This window comes from Hesperophylax consimilis, chromosome 12 (genome assembly GCF_061612785.1).
Source record: "Hesperophylax consimilis isolate HC1 chromosome 12, BYU_Hcon_1.0, whole genome shotgun sequence".
Classification (NCBI taxonomy): Eukaryota; Metazoa; Arthropoda; class Insecta; order Trichoptera; family Limnephilidae; genus Hesperophylax; species Hesperophylax consimilis.
In genome coordinates this window covers 16,544,260-16,566,212 of record NC_142847.1, presented here as the reverse complement: position 1 = coordinate 16,566,212, position 21,953 = coordinate 16,544,260, and the positions used below count along the sequence as shown (strand labels likewise).

The 21,953-nt window shown below is 34.4% G+C and overlaps 1 protein-coding gene across 1 annotated transcript in view; it reads left to right on the top strand.

The window, feature by feature from the left end:
• The window catches only part of stg1 (stargazin-like protein), a 123,657-nt gene extending 111,119 nt beyond the window's left edge, over positions 1-12,538 (top strand). Inside the window, exon 4 of the mRNA XM_089637954.1 lies at positions 11,391-12,538. Within this exon, the coding sequence (XP_089494080.1) occupies positions 11,391-12,346 (956 nt within the window). The 3' untranslated portion in view covers positions 12,347-12,538. The remainder of the gene's footprint in view (positions 1-11,390) is intronic.
• The last annotated feature ends 9,415 nt before the right edge of the window (positions 12,539-21,953 follow it).

Below are 21,953 nucleotides of genomic sequence, written 5' to 3'. Positions count from 1 at the left end.
CCAGGAAATACAACAAGGAATCTAGCGTTAACGACCGCCCCTGTCGCTAGATGGCAGGAGCGATGATCTACTTAAGATAATGGAAATGCGCGATGCAGACGAAAACCTATATAGCATGAACTTAAAATAATACCAACACATAAAACACCGACCAAATATATTGTTAGTTCTCTGCATAAAACACGAAGAAAAATGAGTATTGCGAATCTCTTCAAATTATTAGTAATCCGGTAAAAACTGGATTGCAGGCCGATAAAATTTTGATGAATTCCTAATATACCGGAACACGTGTTCACACACCTGCATTTGCGTTGATACTAATATAATGAAGACAAGGTGATAATTTATTTGTCATTTACTAAAAGCTTATCAGGGAACCTGATAATTCGTTCGTTAAGGCCTGCAATCCAGTTTTCAACCGGATTACCAAAAATATGAAGAGGCTCTTAATAAATTAGCAATGCTTATTTTTCTCCGTATAGTTTATCAACTCCAAGGTATGATATTGGTTAGGTATTGCTAGTATATATGATTTTCATCGTTTTTTTACATTAACTTTACTCAGCCTATGTCATCTATGGGGGGGTGGTGTGTGAAGGGTCTTTTTGAGGAGGGGAAGGAGTGAACATGGGTCTTGAAGAGACCCATGTTGTAGGAGGGGGAAAATACAGAGAAGGGCACATCGTTACACAGCCGAGCTGTTGAACTCAAGAACAAGTCGTAGAAACGAACCGTTCTCATGTGACAAATTTCAACAGTGTATGTACATATGTTAAAGAAATTCAGTCTTGTTAGGAGTTTCTACATATTGAAATAAAATGAACTCTTTATTCTACTTTTACCCCCTTTTCCAGTTAAACATACATTTAATGAGTCATTTTAAATTATTTCCCACTTTGGAAAAAATATAACGTTTCTTATGGGCGTGTTTGAACTATCAGCTCTCTGCTTATTGATAAATGTTTCAAATTATAACAGAAGAAAACCACAAGAAAAAAACTGGCTAATTTACAAATGTTATGTCTCTGCTTTACTTGCAGATTTCTGTGTTGGGAACTCTTTGATAAAGTAAAAGGTTATTTTACTATAATTGTGTTTATTTACGTAACAATTATTAAGTCTGGATTTAGCTACACTGTTCATTACCCGAGGGTTGGTAATTCTCTGTTTCTAGAAGCTTGTTGTCTGTCAATAATATCCCACAGGCAATTGCTACACTCTAGCGACATCTGTCAGACTCTGGAGGAAGCTTTATGACTAGTGCCATCTATCGCTTGAATACCCAACTTATTACCATACATCATAACAAGTGACCACGAATTCCACCTTCTGTTTAATAACCATGCAATATAATTACCCACGACAAATGTTTATTGAAAATAATATTTTTGTAAAGCCTATTATATAAAATGTACGTACTTATGAAAAGTGATAAATTTTCTTCAATGGGCCCCTTTCAGCCCATCATACAGTATTCTATGTTTATTATATGACGATGAAGAAATCGTAAAAAATATCAAGGAACACCAACCCAACCTATAGTCAACGAGTCAATAAACGTGAGAATATGGAGAAAAAAGAAACGTTGAAGATTCTTTTTTACATGAACCCCACACAGGAGGCCCTGAGGAAAATAATTTCCCTCAGGGCGTATGTCATCTATTGGGATCCTGTGTGGGGGTTTTTTTTAAGGAAAGGAACGAGAAGAGTTCTGGGAAGGTAAAATATCTGAGGGTTATGTAGGACTCTAGGGGTCAGTGTATCCAGGAGTGACCGACATATGAATGTATCCCTCCCAGCTCAGTTGGATAGGTCAAAGAATCTCCCCAAACCAGCCTCTCTTTTAAGTAAAAAACTAAAACAATTAGCAGTTAAAAACTTCATATTCGCGAGTCCACATAATATTAATAATAATAATCTTCCTTTCCAATGGCGCCGTATTCTATTCATAAATAATTTTTCTTCCTGCAGTATAGTTAACCTTCCTTCTGAAGTCAAACCGGCGTTTTATACCAACAACAATTTAGGTAAATTTTTAGTCAATTTTAAAGATAAAAATGACACACTTAGTCATGCAGGAATTTATAAATTAAATTGTAATAATTGTCCCGCGTTTTATATCGGGAAGACAACGCGCAATGTCAACAGTAGGATAAAAGAACATCTTAGATTAGAGTTCTCCCGATCTGACACGTCACACAGCTGGTCGGCAAGCGCATCCTGAGCACAACTCATCCGATGAACCCGGGCGTCTCTAATACAATAAACGGTTCCCGGGGCGGCGGTACCTAAACCCGCCTCCCAAATTAAGATAAGAAAATAATGATGTAACGCCAACCTAACAATCTACAGTACGCCTCACAACAGGAATCCCTCGTGTGGAGGGTTGTGAATTAATTACTGTACTTTGTAGGAAAATAGTCACATATAAAATAAAAAATTAAATTCGTATATCATATTAATAATTATATTCAGTGTATTAATATTCAAAACTTAATTATTATTTTCGTAGAAAGCAATCACTTTGTGTTTTAACATTTTAATGAAATAAAACAATATTTTTTATTTAAAACCACGAATTTTTATTAATTTTAAGACCAACCGGTTTCGCTTCACTAAAGCATCGTCAGAGTACAAAATTAAACTAATCAATAATACAAAATGTGTCATTATATGTACATACAGAGGGAGAGAGAAATTAAAACCAAAATGAAACAACAATATATTAAAAGAAAACGATTAGTGTATATAAATATTATAATAATAGAGAATAGGCATTAATAATTGTAAGGTGATTAAGGGATACTGAGAATTTTACAGTTTACAGGGAATATTCCCAGTATTGGGCTTTTTGACAAATCTAATTGATTATTCAGAATTAAACTTTTGGTTTTAATGGCTTTCTTTATTTCTAGTGCTTCTAGGTTATTCAATTTGTTTCTATAGTCTTTTTTATGGAGAATCTTAGCACCGGTGCTTTTATTGAAGGTTTGATCTTTTTCAATAAGATGATTGGCAAACTCTGAAAAGCCATTGGTATATAGGCATCTAAGATGTTCTTTAATCCTAATGTTGACATTGCGCGTTGTCTTCCCGATATAAAACGCTGGACAATTATTACAATTTAATATATAAATTCCTGCATGACTAAGTGTGTCATCTTTATCTTTAGAATTGACTAAAAATTTGTCTAAATTGTTGTTGGTATGAACCTGTCAAATGTACATTTTCTACCTGAAGAAACAACCCTACTATCCAAGGGATTAAAATATAACCTGAAGTATTCTAATAATCAGTTTAATGCTGCAATAGAATAAGTTGCAGTGGATATAGATTCATCTTTACATAATCATCCACAAAAATTCTTCTACAAGAGCGCTGAAACAATAAAAGAACTCATACCCAAATTCAAACCTATGCCAAATCCTGAGAAAAATAATGTTTTATTTCATTAATTATTATTGCTTCAATATTAAAACATTTTACATTGCTGGTGACATGTAAACTTCGATCATGTCCCATGTTGCTACCCTTGAGTTCTTATCGTAGCGTATTTCATACGTAACAATTATTAAAGCCTATTTAGCTAAAGTCATAGTAATCCACAGGATTTAGGAGATTGTATAATTTGCAGGAAAGCCCGCGCATATCGGAACACCCCCGATGAATTATTGAGGGTATTTACTAGCTTTGCCGCCGCGACTGCGTCAGGCTGCCGTCGTTTCCGGTTAACGCAACGGTTGGTGCCGCTTTCCGTTATTCATTATAATCCTTAGTGCACTGTAAGTGTGTATTTGCAAATTTTCGCCAAAACAATAAAATTGCGTTGCCGATATTCCACAAAGACCTTACCAGTGGCGGTTCTTCCCTTAGGTCAATTGGTGTTTGACCCCCCAAAATTATAAGACAACAATAATAAATATAATAATCAATTATGTGCATCAAAACATTTCAAATGTAACGCGAAACAGCGGCGGCGGCGAGTGACTAGCAGTGACATCTGTTGTCTCTAATAGAAGCTTTCATTCACAAGTCCACACGATTCGCTGGGTCAATTTAAAGAATGTCCAATTTGGCATCTTCTGTCCCTACGCGCGCCATAGAATAAACGAGATGGCACTATATTTTTCGTCGAAGTAAAAATTAGCTTCCGAAGAAAGTTTAGGGACGCTTAGGTCATGACCGTGGGGGAGACAACACGGTGAATATTATATGTTTTACAGAGATGGTGACATAAACAAATGTCGTTTTTTCATTTTACACGCTTGTAGTGTGTGGAACAATGGTTGTTTTTCAATTGCATAGTTCGGGAAAGGATTAGAATAATTATTTATGTTGTTATCGATTTAGAATGAAACAAAACAAAAAACGTCAAAAATCATTGTCAAATAGAATCAAACACTGATTTTATTTATTTTAATGTTGTGGACAACTACATTAAAACTTAATATCTTAAAAATAATTTGCCGTAAGTACATGGATTGTGTATTTATTTCCAATTTATTATATTAACATAATATTTATTTAGAGTCCGCGACTCTAAAACTCTATAACAAATTGATATAGTTAATAATATATGGGCATTTTTCACAATATCAAATAAAGATTAGTCACACATTTTTTTCAAATGACCTACCACGACTGAATCCCTAGAGCCGCCTCTGGACCTTACTGTATTTTTTTACGCCTGTGGGGCTTTTACCTGGTGTGCATAATTTTTAGTAATGAACAATACTTGTATAAAATAATCAATTAAATTTCAGTGGATTGCAAATATAATAAATTCAAAATCATCAGAAGTAATATTTTAACTGAAAAAACTTGTTTGTACGTTTTAAAAATCGATATTTTTTGTTAAAAATGTTGGTTTTATTATGTTTATACATTTCATACACTATTTAAAAGGTCCCCAAGCTTAGTGTGTCGAATAATTACTCCTAAATTGACTAGACTTAGGAGTTCGCTACTGTCAAGCTCCGACTTTACAATTCAAAAAAAAAGCTTGGGTCGCTTATCCTTCGCCGATCCTCAAGTGCATATATTTGTAAGATAATTAATAAAAATGTGTGGTTAAATAGTATTATTAAAATTACGTTAATATGTTTATGGAACTTGCTTTTTGATGAATTGCATGCCAGCCATTAAAAATCCGTGTTGAAAAGTGTGAAATTTAAGCTATGATTCGCCATAAAATCAAAAAAATGCAACCACTTTTCCCAAAAAAAAAAAACATTTTTCTGGAGATTTCCTTGTCTTGCTTCCTATTATGGATCACTTAAAATTTAATTTTTCTGTCGGCTAAGGAGCAATAATTTCACATTTAACCTTTTCTTCTGAGTGACCTAGAAACGTTCACTCTTGACCAAGCTTTGGCACGGCTTAACAGTTACAGGGAATAATAGAATAACCGTTTTAGAAATTTTTAATCAAATGGCCAAACATTTTAAAATTCGACTAGGTTTGAGTAGAAAAATTTCATATGCGTCAAACGGAACAATTAAAACCAGTTTTCGTGCTCAACTGATAAATCTGAAGAAAATTGAAAAAGACCTAGTAAAATAATAAACCAAATCTCATCGGTTCAAAACAAATTTGCAGCCTGCAGAGAGAAGATTTTTCTGATTATAATCAACTTCATATAATAGAGAATATAGGAAGAAGAACATGGACATTGCTTCAAGAATGCGATTGAATCTAGTAAATTGCACATCTTTTAAGAATCTTAAAAAATTTCGATTAATATCTTCAAATACTTTCCCGTTTCTGAATCAAAATTATTTTCTTAAATTACCCCAAGATTCAACCAAACTTTTAATTGCATGAATAAATTTGTTCATTTCGGGTTTTATTAGTTGAGAAGTTCCCATAATATAGAATTAACGCCCCGAGTTGGGCGGGAGGGGAATGTCTTTAAATACATTATGACAAGAGTGTGGCTAAGATTATATGCTTTCTAACAACAGGGCTGGACTTGAACTCTAAAACTACTTTTCTAAAAAATGGAAGATTGATGTCTTTTGACTCTCCCATGACGGTATATACTTACTCTCCCATGGTGAAAGACCATCATTCGGAATCCAAACGTTGAAATTGCTTTAGCAGTAGAATCTAGTGACCAGATTGTAATAGCCATGTGCTTCCCAACCTTCCTCTACCCCACATCCTTCCCCTCCCCACTCCCTTTAGGATCACAACATAAAATATTGTCTAATGACAAATCACGAACAAACTTTTCTGTTCTTTAAACATAATTCGATAAAAAAATATTTGTTTTACTTGTACTTACCTGTCTTCTTATTGCTTTATTTTTACTAGTTTTGGTTTTATTTTATATTATTATGTTCTTTTTATTTCTTAGCATAAGGAGGAAAATTATAATTGATTGTATTTTTGGTGTACTGTAAAAATTTAAAATTGAACAACTCGGTCTTGGCACACACTACTTGCCTTATTTACATTCATACGTCGTCTCATACACAATCTTCTACTATTCTGACTATGGTTTCGACTAAAATATCCGATTCACTTGATCTTATCCCCGATTTCTGCTACCGTTCACATTTGCATTAGTTTTAGATTTTTCTTTATAGAAATATTTTTATTTAACTAAATATTAACATTATTATTCTTCTCCTAATGCATCGAGAACGCTGTGAATAAAATCTCTCGCTGTTTTGGTCAACAAAGAGATATCTTCACTTTGCATTATGTGAATTAGCAAAAAGTGCGCGGATCTACAATAATTACGTTTTGGGATCAATTTCCTCCAAAAAGTGTCTCCATGCCAATCTCGCGATATTTTTGCGACTGACAGTCGCCGTAAAAAAAACTGGATGGCTTTACTTAGGAATTACCAACAGTGAAACATTTTGTTTTATATTAATTTAATCATATTTTCATGACCTCAACAATAGGGATGAGGGGGACCCAAAAGTAACGGTAATTCTCTTCTGCAGGGTGGTCTTTTCTATTACAAAATCACACCTAAAAAGGGAGAATTCTACGAACCCTTCTGCATCGCTATGTCAGAAAATGATGTTGTGATAGGCATTATATAATACGAGTATATCATATTCTTCAAGCCACCATTCCATTCCGTCCCTGTCTCTGAAGTGCTCTTTCAATAATGCTATTTTCTTGTTCGCCCTGTTAACAAGACATCTAAGAATGCAATAAACTAGGTCTAGACTCGACTTTATTAAATTATTCCAAGATTTGGGGATACAAGCTAGCACTAAACTTAAGGTATTTTACCATACACGAGTATACAAAGACTCGAAAGCATAAATATATTAATACGTGACTTTTAGTACTTCTCTTGAAAGGGAGATTTTACGATATTTGTTTTGAGTTTTGACTCGATGCTTTTAAATAATGTAAGTTTATGGATGAGTTGTCGTGTTTTATTTAATTAAATGTTACTGGTTACTACCAAGCGGCTTTGTATAGAAATATAATACTTTTTGTTCTTATTAGCTTAGTCCTGGCACTCCGTTCCCAAGTAAGAAGCAAATAAATAATTAGGCAGCAAAATACTAGGTATTAAATCAATTGCAAATTGATAATGTGTTCCCGTTAAAGTTTAAGTGTTTATTGATTTATTTGCTAGTTGGAAAAAGCTCACATGCATTGTGTGGAGTGTTTGGCCGAAGATATTGAAAAATTAAAATACAAATATCAAATTAACCTACATTTCATGATGGAAATACCCGGTGAAAACTGAAATGAAATACGACGATATAGATTAAAGGTTCCCAAAGTGGTCTATATGGACCCCCAGGGGTCGATATCGGCTTGCTGGGGGTCCACGAGATTCAAATGGGGGTACATACGAGCCGACCCCCATTTACCTCAACTCAATATTTAGGAGTTCCGGAAATGACACAATACACCTAACACAAATAACACAGTTGACATAATACTAATAATAGACAGAGAAATTACTTATTTGATATTTGTATGATTATATATCGTAAAGATGTTTATTGGGGTATATAAATTGAGTCTATGTTCCTTTTCTCGTCAGAATTAATACATTGAACCAAAACATTGCACATTGGAAGCCGCGAATTTTCCTAGTTCCCCAAACGTCCAGGGTAATAATGACGTTCAACACTTAAGGGGCAGTTCTGTTGGTCCAGCTACAGGAAGAAATTCTCGTTGCTTATCCTGCTCCTTTTTTATTTGGAGTAATACCTCACAAGGGCACCCCTGTTTGAACAATGCAAAAACTATATCGCCACCCGGTTGTAAGGCAGGCAAAGGAAGGAAATCTTTTCACGAACAAAAAAAAATGATGATCACATGGGACGTTAATAGTTTAAGGAAAATTCAATATTTGGCACGCAGGGGGTCTACGGAAAAAAAGAATTTGGCAAGTGGTCTACGGTGCAAAAAAATTTAGGAACCTCTGATATAGATATTTTGGGCAATAAACCTTTGCAAGTTGCATGATGCCAAAACTCTCACCATTCCAGAGTTTGGAGAGGAATTTTCTGCGAAAATATATTTGTTTTACTAATTTAACTTATTAATATTTTTTTTGAACTTCCCATTTTAAACCTACTTTTTCGATAAATAATTTTATTTTTATTTTATTATCTGCCTAATGTTATTTAACTTCTTAGCGGCGTCGACCGGGTTTTATTCTACTTTAACCCAATAAAAAATGCCAATCGCGTGCCTCTCGCCAGTTGACAATTTTTTCGTAATATATAACTTACTTGTTTTTTTGCAAATTGAGGTGTTTGTAAATTGTACCGTCTGACTAGATAATGTGTTTATATATGTTTTTAAAAGTACATACTTCTCCCTAAACACGAGTTATTCTCAATTAGAAAGGTATTAATAAACATCTTGGAACATATATTATATACTTACCACTATGCAGATCATTTGAAATAACATACTGCTGCTGCTGGAATTCTTAACATTTTCACTACCTTGGAATTTTCTTAATATTAACCTTCTATCTGCTGTAGACTTACTGATGTTCTTACTTACTTCTATCAATATTCACTATTTGTTATCAATCTGTTAATAACAAATAAAATTATAAAAAAAATTAAATCCCATGTGAAAATGAATGGGATTTTTTAAAAATTGTGTCCAGGATACGTGCTTATATTAGAGCAATATAATTTATTTTTGTAAAGTCATAGTATAATAATGACGAATGAAATTAGTTTTATGGTAGCTTCTAGCTAAACAAGCAGTCTTCGAAATAAACACAAGCCATATGATATTATTACTATAAATAAATATATTTGCTATATCTCTGCTTACTAGCAGATTTCTGTGTGTTGGGAACTCTTGATAAAGTAGAAGGTTCTTTACAATAATTACGTTTATTTACGTTACAATAAATTAAGTCTGGATTTATCTACACTGTTCATTACCCGAGGGTTGGTAATTCTCTGTTTCTAGAAGCTTGAAGTCTGACAATGATACCCCACAGGCAATTGCTACACTCTAGCGACATCTGTTGGACTCTGGAGTAAGCTTTCTGACTAGTGCCATCTACCGCTTGAATACCCAACTTATTGCCATACTTCACAATAATACTGCCCTGAATCATGACATTTTGCATGAAATTTTGCGACGTTGCGCTTTTCCACAGATAAAATAAACATATTTCAAGTGACGAAACGACGACTACTTATTTTCTTTCCAAGCGAAAATTTAAATTTTAGGATGATGGGAGCAAATACAATAAAATCGAAGCGGAATCCGAAAAGCTACCTTATTTCTTGGTACACTTTGGTTTAAGGAGTGGGGAAGGGGGATAGGAAATATCTAGTTTTTTTAAATTCTCATATCAATAGTGATCTTTCTTTTATTTTGAAGGTAAAATTTCATCAATCTCGGAATAAAACATAGATGTTTATAAAAATACACCCATATGCCATACTGGAATACACACATATGTAGAAAAGCGATATTCACTGATGAAATCATACCATTTTTTATAGTAGAGACGGTGCGTATTATTACCAATTTCCATTAAAAATGTCACATGAGATGAAATATCGTCCGTTACCCTCTAAAACCATTTAAATTTTTAGTGTTAAAATACATAATGTAATGTGAAATGTATATGGAAGGGGTTTATGAAAATTACCCCTGGAACACATCAATAGAAACCCCTAGTATCTGTCCATTCTAAGAATAGAAGGGGAAATTGAATTCCTACAGAAATATGTTCGCAGATTTTGTATGAAATGAATCGTGGGGCTTTTTTCAGTTTTGAGGATTTCGTATTATAATATTCTTCGGAAATCAATTGATTCTTCGCATAAAGCATTCTAAAGCGTTTTGTAATATTTGTGAGGAAACAAAGTACTATTTCAATATCCTTTTAGATTAAGGTTTTTCAGGGCAAGGGTTCCCAACCTTTCAAGAAAGACTTCTACTCATAATCTTCTGAGAAATTATCAAGTTTTTTATTTATTTAATATTACAAAATTTATTGTGAACATATATTTTTTTTAATATTTTGGTTTTGTTGTGGATATAAGGGAGAAGGGAAAAATTATCTGCGGTTTTCGCAAATTAAAAAACTATTATTAATCCATCAAAAAATGATCGTAAATTTCAAAAATTTCCATATTTTAATTTAATAATTTTTAATGTAAATCAATTATTTTATTTATTATTATTTTTAATTGATTTGACAGATTCGTGTTACGGTTTAATTGTCATGAACTTTTTTGATGTTAAGTATTGTTAGACAACACTAAATTAATGAAAACTGAGGTTTGAGATTTGTATACGTTGGGAACCATGATATTAGGGTATTGGGTGAAATGTCAGTTTCTTGAGAAGTGACTTTCTCTGGAAATGGAATATTATTTGTCAAAAGACGTCAAAAAAGGAAATGAGAAAAATTAACATTTTTGTTTTTAAACGTAAAAAATGTATATACGTTTGTATCTACGTGATATTTTTTCATTTCAAATTTAAATAATAATATCTATGTCATGTTCGTATTCTTTTATAAGCTGATTTGAAAAAAACGTGAGAAGGTTTTTGAAGTGTTTTGGAAATTAAATTTCTAACAAAAAAAAACATTTTTAGATAACAGATTGGTAAACTCTTTTCGAAAGTGATTAACATAAACACATCACATATCAACGTATAAATAATTGTGACTATAAATAATAAGTAGTAAATAAGTAACAGTTATTGGGCCTTACTAATAAACTTGTTTGTAAATTTTAGATAACTGATAAACAGTTATGTAAAAATTAAAGCACGTTTATTTTGCAATGTATTATTGACAGTATCCTAGAAATGTTTCCCAACGCAAACATTATGAGACTTTGACAATTGATCGCTGCATTTTCTCCGTGTTGATAAACATAAAACATAATATAATACTTTGCTTCCAGGACTCCTGATGCTGATCGGCCTCGTGATGTACATCTCCGTGTTTAAGGCCGAGGTCGGGTCCAAGCTCCGCCAGCCACCCTTCAGTCAGCCGCCCGTCTTCACCTACCGCTACGGCTACTCCTTCATTCTCTACGTCAGCGGCTTCATGACCATCGAGCTGGCTGGAACCTCAGCCATTTTCCTCTTCATCAACTGGTACCAGAAAGACTGGTTGGTCAAACTCACGGAGAGAGCCCTCGAGAAGTACGCTGGCAGTGAAACTAATATTAGCTATACTAACTTAGAACAAAGCTCTGTTTACCCTTGCAAAAGACATCCGCAGGCTTTCTCCGTGCAAAGAACGCAGCCTATCGGAGCTTGCGAGGCTTCTACTTCAAGTGGATATATCAGTCCTTCAAAGCAGAGGCGTTTCTTTTTTGATAAAGACACTCTCCCTCCTATATCGCCTTCTTGCAGTTTGCATAGAAACAAGAACGTTTACGTCTCTTCTTCCTTGAGAGATGTTTCAGGATCAAATCGATACGAATATCCTCCGCCTCCTGTTAACGATCCTTCTTTCGGAGAACCTTACAGTATCGACTATCCCGAAGTGTCAACAAGTGCTACAGTTCCGTATAGGAATGACTCTAGTTTCTTAGCTAATGTGGGAAGCACCAAATCTTTGCATTTGGTTGGGGGGGTAAACACAATGCCTAGAGATGCAACAACCAATACGGTGTCGACTACTGCAGATATTGTTAATCCGAGTGATGATTTTGGGTACAATGACGCTGCCATGGGTCAAGTATTTGATGATTACTCTCCCGGTGTTCAACACGAAAGGGATTTTGTTACATTTGATCTCGATCGCCCAATGGAGCTAAGACCACCACCTATAACTGGAATTGGAGTTCAAACAAATAGGAAAGATTTTGGCAGTGGAACTGATACACTGAGAAGAACGACACCCGTATAAAAATCGACACCAATTTAAAAGTTTTTGGAAAAAAAACTTAGTTATATTTAAATCACAACCATATAAAATGCACGAATAAAATTATTCACGAATAGCTGAGATCTGGACCAATCTAATTAAAAAAACTGGGCCCTCAGCTTTACATCGACTGAATTACAAACAACTTTCCAAAAGTTTGCACGATTTTTTAAATGAAGCTCAAATTTTGCACTTTTTTGATAAAATAAGTATTTTTATTCGTATGGTCCGAATTAAGTATCCAAGTGTTATATCGTCCTCCTATGTGAAGTGTGATTAATTAGCGTTAACATACTAACATATATGATCAGTATTATGAATATTATGTTAATATAATAATGTGTTGAATAATTATAAATACTTAATGGAACCGTTAGTTAACTAAATATTTTATGTTAAATATGCATTATTAAATGTTAATGTTAGCCGAATAAGATAAATCCTAAAAACATGTAGTTACCAGTTTCGTGGAACGAAGTGATAATTAAATTTTAATTGTAAGATACGACTTTCCTTTCGCAGCTGTGTACAAATCATGCAATATCAATATTTCTAGATTTAGGTAGTGAGTTTTCAAATAAAAATACTGTCGTATTTCGTTTAAACTGGTTCATCGTCACACCAAACTAGTTGATCGTCACACCAAACTGGTTTATCGTCACACCAAACTAGTTGATCTTCACACCAAACTGGTTTATCGTCACACCAAACTAGTTGATCTTCGCACCAAACTGGTTTATCGTCACACCAAACTAGTTGATCTTCGCACCAAACTGGTTTATCGTCACACCAAACTAGTTGATCTTCACATCAAACTGGTTTATCGTCACACCAAATTCTTTGATTGTCACACCATAGTCTTCTGTCAATTATTACGTGATTATGAGGAAGAAAATTTGAAATCAAAAGATAAATAAAATATTTTTCAATTTTCGAAATAAAAATAGAACACAAAGGAAATGCCATAATAAAGCAAAGATCACTTAATTAGTTTGTTTTGAAATTCCTTTGATCGCATTAAAATTAATTTAAATTCTGCTTCTATCATTCAATTAGGTATGTACTACGTGAAATTTATTTATGTGTATTTGTTTTCCATACAATTTCATCGCTTTTGACAGAATTAAACCAAAGTTTGTATAGTTTCTCATTAGGATTTAACTTAAATCATAGGTACCCACACAACCCCCTCCCATACTCTTTCACAAAACCCCTTCCCATCCCTTCCAAACCCCTTTCACCCAACCGAACTGAAGCAACACAACTGGTTGGGACGAGTATAATTTTGTGTAGTTTGTAATTTTGGTATTCTATTTTCTTAGGTTCATTAAGGAAGATATTAGAACCACAAGTTTGAACATTTACTTCCTCTCTAATCATACCATCTATCCATGAAATCCATTGACCACAAATGGATTTTTTCTAGATTTTTGAATTGTTCCTTTAGTTTGGCGGACTGAAAAAAAAATTTAAAAAAACTTTTTTCCTATATAATTAACAGTCCCATCTTCTCGTTGCCTGTGGGACTATCATCCCCCGGTTCGCGGAATGTTTTGAGGCGGGAGAAATGGGGTTGGAAGTTGTGGAGAGAAGAAAATATAAAGTTATCTGGTTATTCAAATCTTGTCAGCAAATTCACCATAGAAACGCAGCAAATGCCAACGCTTCGAAACTGAATTGAGGTCTCCCCTCCTAATTAGAGGTTACACCCTCGCGTCTTGGCGATAATTTTGCTTTTATTACTGTTTTGCTTTATAATTAATTGTCGGACTACTTCTTTAAAAAAAAAACGTTAGGTTATTTTTTGGTCCGTTCTTAATTTTTTATTTTTTTAGAATTTCTGAAAAAAAAAATTTCAAAACAAAACATTCCAATTGCATAGCAACGCTGGGTTAATTTCCCCACATTTCTAAGGAGGGTTATTTCATAGATTTGAACAATTCATCAAATTTCAAAGTTCATTATCAAGTTCCGTGTAGGTTTTGTTAAAGTTCTGTTATTATTTAAATTTTGTGAAAATACTGATGTAATAACAGAACTTGAATATAACCTTCACAGAAGATGGAAATCAACTTTAAAATTTGATGAATTGTTCAAATTCTGTGAAACAACCCATCCTTACTGGATTATGATATCATGAGGACAAATATTAATATACCTTCTTAAAAATATTCGGTAAGTCAAAAGATTAGTTTTTTTTACATATCACTGTAGATCAAGTTCTGTGTAGGTTCTGTTCAAGTTCTGTTATTATTTAAATTTTGTGAAACAACTGGAAAATAATGATGTAATAACAGAACTTGAATATAACCTTCAAAGAAGATGGAAATCAACTTTGAAATTTGATGAATTGTTCAAATTCTGTTAAACAACACATCCTTACTGTATTATGATATCATGAGGACAAATATTAATATACCTTCTTAAAAATATTCAAAATTTAATAAGTCAAAAGCATAGTTTTTTTACATATCACTATAGATTTAATTGAATATAAAATAAATTTTAAGGCTGCGATACACATATTATAAACGATCTCGCAAAAATACTGATGAAAATTTAGCATGGTACTTTGTTTTGAAATCATGAATGAATAACGTTATTTTACATTACTTCGCTGTATTAATGGAGTTTTCTAATATTCATAATTTATTTAGCTGTAATTATTGTTAGTTGATATGAATAAAACACGATGTATTAATTTACTTTTACTAAACGTGATTATTTATTGTTGAATTTAGAATAAATTAACGAATTTATGATGAAGTATTGATTTGAATATTTGGAATAAAATAAGTTTGTATATAAAAATTAAAAAGTTTTACACAAAGCGTTTTATTAGACTTTCTCATGTAATTTAACGGAGTAGAGTTTTATTTAAACATGTGTATTGTAATTCCTACAGCATCCTTCCCTCTGATGCCCAATAGGCTTCCACACTGTTCCCAATTCACACCAGTTCTGGGCATTGATTCTCGACGAAGTCATTCCACTCGAAAAACAAGTGATTCGACCCACTCGTTCGAGTGGAATGACTTTTGACGTTTAGCGTATGTAATTATGTACCGTCGACGAGACTCAAGAATAAGAACGTCGACCAATGAATGTACATTTGAGGGCGATTGCGAGCGGCCTGGATTGAAGAATCGATACACAAACTTGTTCCTCCTTCCACTGCCATCAGGATCACAACCTACCTATCTCAATTGGGGTTGCGATAGTCCCACTGGCTTTGAGTAGTTAGGGTCTTTTGTGCGGCACTCACACAAAAATTAAGAAAATAATGAAATTCTGTAAATCTTGTAGGCACTTACATTAGCAAATACTGTTCAGGTATCGCTATACTATACACATCACTAACGTAAAAAAAGAATTAAAAATACAAACATTTAATTATTGAAGATAATATTACCCATTTGTTAAACGATAATTTGGAACAGAAAAAATTACGGTCGCATTTAGGACCTGAACCTTCACCTTGCCGGGATGCTGCTATACCGACTGAGCTAATGGGCCATGTATGCATCTTTTTATGATTTTTTTATTTCGAATTTTGGTTTAACAAATCGCTAATATTGTCTTCATTAATTAAATATTATAATTAGAAGTTTTACTAATTGTTATAACAACATCAAAATCAACGAATTCGGTTGTGCCTCTGTCTGTAATTACGTTTCAATGAACTCAAGATTTTTTTATTGTTCTTCAAAGTACAATCCCATTAAACCGCAATTAAGCAGTTTGTCAACAGGATTTTCATGTTCAATTACAATATAACATATTTTCATAATATTATTACTTATTACAATACAAGATAGAACTAGAATTAACTTTGATTTTAAATTGTAATTATTTGTGTACCTACCCGTATAATATTTTAACAGAAAATTATTCAATTATCTTTTTCAAATTTGGAATTATGAAACCCCGTGATTTTTTAAATTTATGTGTCTGTAACTCCAGTTCAATGAACTCTAGAACATGGATTTGCTTTTAAGTACCATTTTCAAAATTGGAACTGACCATGGGAACAATTCAGACAAGAGTGATACAATAGGTGAGTACAAAAATGTTTTGTAAAAATAATTATTAAAAAAAAAATATTAAAATTTGTAGGTACTTCTTTTGTTAAAATTTTTGGCAGATGTCGTAACTTTTCAAGTTAATTAACGGCGTTCATTTGAAAGTTAAATTTCTTATCAGTTATAAAATTGACAAGTTTGTTTGTGATAGGCAATAACCCTGAGGCAAATATTTTTTTTATAAATACGTCCATCTTTACAAATCCTACAATTATAATATGTTTCTGGGTCTTACAAGTCCGCTTTAGTACATTTAAATGAAGACTATGTTAATAATTCATCTAGCGAAAATGCAAAATTCAAACAAATTCAGACTGTAAACTTCCTATCTATTATAAATTGCTTTAGCAAGCTCAAATATTGCGGTTGCATTTTCTCGTCAAAGGTTTCATTACGAATCATATTATTGCCTCGAGGTGGCTAGAATACAACCCTAACTGATATGGGAATTATTAATCCTTGGTAAATAAAATACATAAAACAGAATCCGTATCCTATTTGTAGAAAAGGGAGCTTTTATATAAATAGAAAACAGCAATTAAAAGACAAATTGACTGAGCGCAGTGAAATCTTGTTTCAACCCCACCGTTTTGCATTTCGGATATACATTTGTTTGCGCGTACCGTTTCCGTTTTTAGAAAATCTGCTGCATCCACTTTATTATTCTAGCAAGCATTACTATGATTGCATGGCTAAGTTCGACCATGTTGCTAACTATGAATATGAATCCTATTTTGTAGGCGGGGATGGGAAGCATCTATTGCATAACCAATACCTTTGTCGTAGATCACCCAAAGTGATTCCTTACACTTGATGACTTAGTAGGCGTGCCAGGGTCAGTGGACCTAGTGAGATGATGTTTGACTAGGTCTTGGCGGTAGATGCGTCTGCCCACCAACTGCTTGGTGGACCGGATTGGGAGATGTTAGTTGAGCAAAACCCTTCGACCTCTACTGCCGGACTTTCTCGATCCATCGCCTTGCACCAGTGAGAGGGATGGAGTCATATGACGCCCAGATTATTACCCACCCCACATACCTTAATACTTCCCAAAACTTCCCACCCTTTTTTTCCTTAAAACTACCCTCCACTTAGCATCCCCAAAGACTACATAGGTCATCAGGGACCAGATGGAATAAAATATTATTTAAAAATTCAGCACAGAAGTGTTTATTTGGACTTTATTATTTGCAATTTTTTTTTCTATATTTATGAATTTTTTTTCTATATATCTGAAGGAAATTTTAAAAATAAAGTTTCTTTAGACAAGTTTCAAATTTCACACCTTCACAACTGATCATTGGGAACAATCCGTGGAGGCGGAAGATGTCGTCCATCAGTGGCATGGGGGAGGAGAACGAGCCGTCTCAGTATCCGCTGTAGAGCTGGTCCGCTCGCTTGTCGCTTGTCCTTGTTGCTGTGTCCGGGTCTGGTCCGTAGAGGTAGGGAAGTCCGTGGTCCAGGATGAGGCAAGGGTCAGAAGCAAAATAAAGCGAGCAGAGGCAGAAGTCGGAGCGAGGTAGAGGGCAGAGCAGAGAGAGAGTTGTAGAGCTGGTGATGGTTGCTGGTGATCTGCCTTTCTCAGGGTTCTTTCCTGTTTTATAAGGCGCGGGGAGTGGCCCAACGCTCCCACGGGCCCGGCTTTCTCTCGGATTCTCGGAATCGTGAGTCGTGTGGGACGCGATGACGGTGCCTCGCCGGTCATTTTACCGGCGATAGGCTTGTCATTTCGGGCCGTGGTCAAACGTTACCACGGCTTTCCTTTGTTTAGGCACGATTCTCAGAATCGTGCTCATCGAACGTAATGACGGCGTACCACCGGTCATTTGCAACGTCACGACGGCGCACGGCCAAATGCTTCGGGCCGTGGCCGAATGTTTCTACGGTCCCTCTGCTTTTAGGCACGATTCTCATAATCTTGAGAATTTAATGCTATTTTCACAATTACTATTCTATTTCTCCAGCTCTTACAACTCTATAATTCTCTGCCCGTACTCCTCATTCGTTTCATTTATGATCATTTACATTTACATACATAGGTTATGAGTTTACATCTATATACACAGGAATACTTAATATTTGATTTAAAGAGCAAGAGCAGTATGTCCGACGCATTGAACATAGATCCTTATAGAATACATCAGCTCCGAAGCAGCATTATTTAAAAATAAAAATAAATATTTCATAAAATATTATAGTATGGTTTCTAATTAAGCAGGTAGGTATTTAAAAACCTACTTAAAATTTTGAAGATTTTAGAAGAAATTTCGGTTTCAATTTTTTTGGACGCGAGGTCTAATGTTCACGGAACTACTTAGTAAAATCACTAGAATAACAACATATGGAAAAATTATGGGTTTCGAGAGGAAAAAACTCCAATATTTTAATCAAATCATGATACGCCGAACCTAAAGGCTTCGAAACGTATTTGACTGATATTAGCAGGTTACTATCTGCAGGTTCGAAGTTTGCACTGATGATATACAATTTCCTGTAAGATACTACGAAAAAGAAATAAGAAATATATTGATGTACAAAATTCAGAGAGATTATTTTTTGGAAATTTGATCGTGGTGTCTTGTAAGTAATAACCAAAATGCTCGCTATTTATGGTTTTCCAATTTAACAAACTTTTATCTCTAAGGCGGTATTTCGTAACATCTGAGTGAACTGTTTAGTTACTACTAATCAAAGAACTAAAATAGAGGTACAAACTGGATTGTTACCTACTTGACGGGTATTTTTACTTAACAGTGGGGAAACGGATAAGGTTATACGCTAATCGACGAGTAACACTAATCAGCAGTTTACTCAAAAGTTGTAAAAAAGCTTCGAATTTTTAACTAATAGATTAACTCCAAGCAGGAGGCCCTGAGGAAAATAATTTCCCTAAAAGCCTATGTCATATTTGGGGATACTGTGAGGAGGGTCTTTTTGAGGAGAGGAAGGAGTGAACATGGGTCTTGAAGAGACCCATGTTGTAGGAGGTAGAAAATACAGAGGCCGTCAAATTGTTCCACAGCTGAGCTGTTAAACACAGGAATGAGTCGTAGAAGCAACCCGTTCTTATGCAACAAATTTCAACCATCTAGAAATGTTTATTTATTTAATCTTGAATACACATTTTACAAATGATTACAGTGGTTTATATTGTAGTACAGATAAAAAGTACAGAAAAAGGTATAAAAAATAAAGAACATACGTTGATATAGGTAAAACTGTGTGTGGGTGATATTGTATGTTACGTGAACACCTCACTAGGAAAACCTGTGCTGAGGTGTTAACGTGTTTGTGATTAAGAGTGACAGGTATTTATGTGTTGTAGTAGAAAGTTATTATTATTAATGTTGGGCGCGCGTTTGGCGTGTTTCCCGACTATGCACCGGTGCCGAACGCTTGTTCCTCGGAGCATCTTCCATCGCAATTTCGGTAGAACAAAGACAGCATTTGTTAAGAGAACAGAATCTATCAAACGAATCGCCCATTTCTACACAGAGTCGAGGATTTTTTTCAGGTGTTTTGGGGCTTCAGACCAGAGGTGGCTGCCAAATTCAACCTTCACCAGTTGTGTACTATTAAAGAATCTGCGGGTCTGGTACAGCACGCCCACTTTCTGAGATGTATACTTATAGTAGTATACCTCTCATTTATAGGTAAACCTATCATGGTTGTGTATTAGATAGTAACGAATGGATACAATTATCGGGACGTAGGTGATAAATACGGATACTGTTACCATCAAAACCAACACATAAAGTTTATGATAATATTACTATGTTGTAATTAAACCTTTTGTGAGACACCGAATAGAGACATCTGTGAAAATGGAAACCTTTCACAACATTAATTATGTTTTCGAACATGTGGCAATATTAGATGTTTAATTGAATACATTAATACTTGCGGGAAAGTTAGGAATATGACTATAAATTTTCTTCGCAGTATGTTTTTGATAAGATTACTGATTTACTAGTTTGAGTTTATTTATAATGTTTTTATATAGTGACCGGTCAGTGGCTGAGTAGACATCGCGTTTGGGTCTTATACAGGCGTCATGAATTCATTTCGGCTGAGTCCTCCATCACGACACAACAGTTTAAGGTTTACTGTGGTGGTAGAAGGCTATTTAAAAAAATGTATATTCGCAACCCGGAAATATTTGTCTTTCTTTTTTTATAACATAGGATACATTGTAGGCCCTTTCCAGACATTCTTTTTTATCTATGTAGTACATTTTGGACATTACCCAGTCATTCTTTTTTATCTATAGAGTGCATTGTAGGCACTACCCAGTCATTCTTTTTTTTATCTCTGGAGTGCATTGTAGGCACTACCCAGTCAATTTTTTTTTTATCTAGTGGGTACATTGTGGGCACTTCCCAGTCATTCTTTTTTTATCTAGTGGGTACATTTTTGGCACTTCCCAGTCATTCTTTCATGTTTCATTCCCTTACTCACTCTTTAAACAATAAAAATAAAAATAAAGAAACGTTAGTCGCAATAGCTTCTAGCAGTCGGACTCCTGTGCGGTGTTCACATAAAAAGTTATTCAATTACTGTGAAACTTGTTGTGAAATCAGATATGAGCGCATCAGCAGAATTGCTGCCTGCTCATTACATAATAATAATAATTTGGTATCTAAAGGGATTGAAACAGTGTGGAATATAGTTGTGGACGATGAATACTCTGAGCAGGTATACGAGTTTGTGTATTTGGAAAATGTATTTGCGGGAGATAAAAAGGCCGACAGTGATATTGAAAGAAGGGTAAATGCAGGAAACTCCATCAATAAATGACTAAACGCGGTTGGAGCCGAGAAAAAAATGTCCAAAGAACCGAAACCAGCAGTCTACAATGGAGTATGGCTATGAGGCAAAAATATAAAGTAGTCGGAATACTGTAGAAATGAGGTCTCTGTGACATAAGTTGTACACACGTATGCTCGCGTGAAAAAGAGAAGATTCGCAAAGAATGCAAGTCTGATGTAATCGTAATAAGTAAGATTAAGAAAGGGATGCTTAGATTGTTTGGGCACGCATGGGGCATGGTTCCGTGATAACTCAACACAGCGACTATTCAACACACTTTTAAAAAGTGATATAAAGTCATTAGAAACAATGAAAAAAAAGATTTTTTAACCTAACCTAACCTAACCCAACCTAAGTTTTTGTTTCATCTCTTTTCATGACTTTATATAACTTTTTAAAGATGAATTATCATTGTGTTGATTTATCCGGTCACCAGTATAAATATGTGATACGAATGTAAATAAGAGAAATCGGAGACGCCCAAGGATGACATGGCACGATCAAGTAACCAATTATTGGAGTCGGGCTATGTCGCGAGTCAGAAGTGTACCTTGGAAGACAATATATGAATGTAATTGAAGCGAGGAGTGTGTGCCAAGGCCGATTTGTCTACGCTGTGATGCTTAGTTAGTCAATTTACTGAGGATCACGTAGACACCAGGCGACAACGTGGCATATTTACATGCAACCAGGACCTA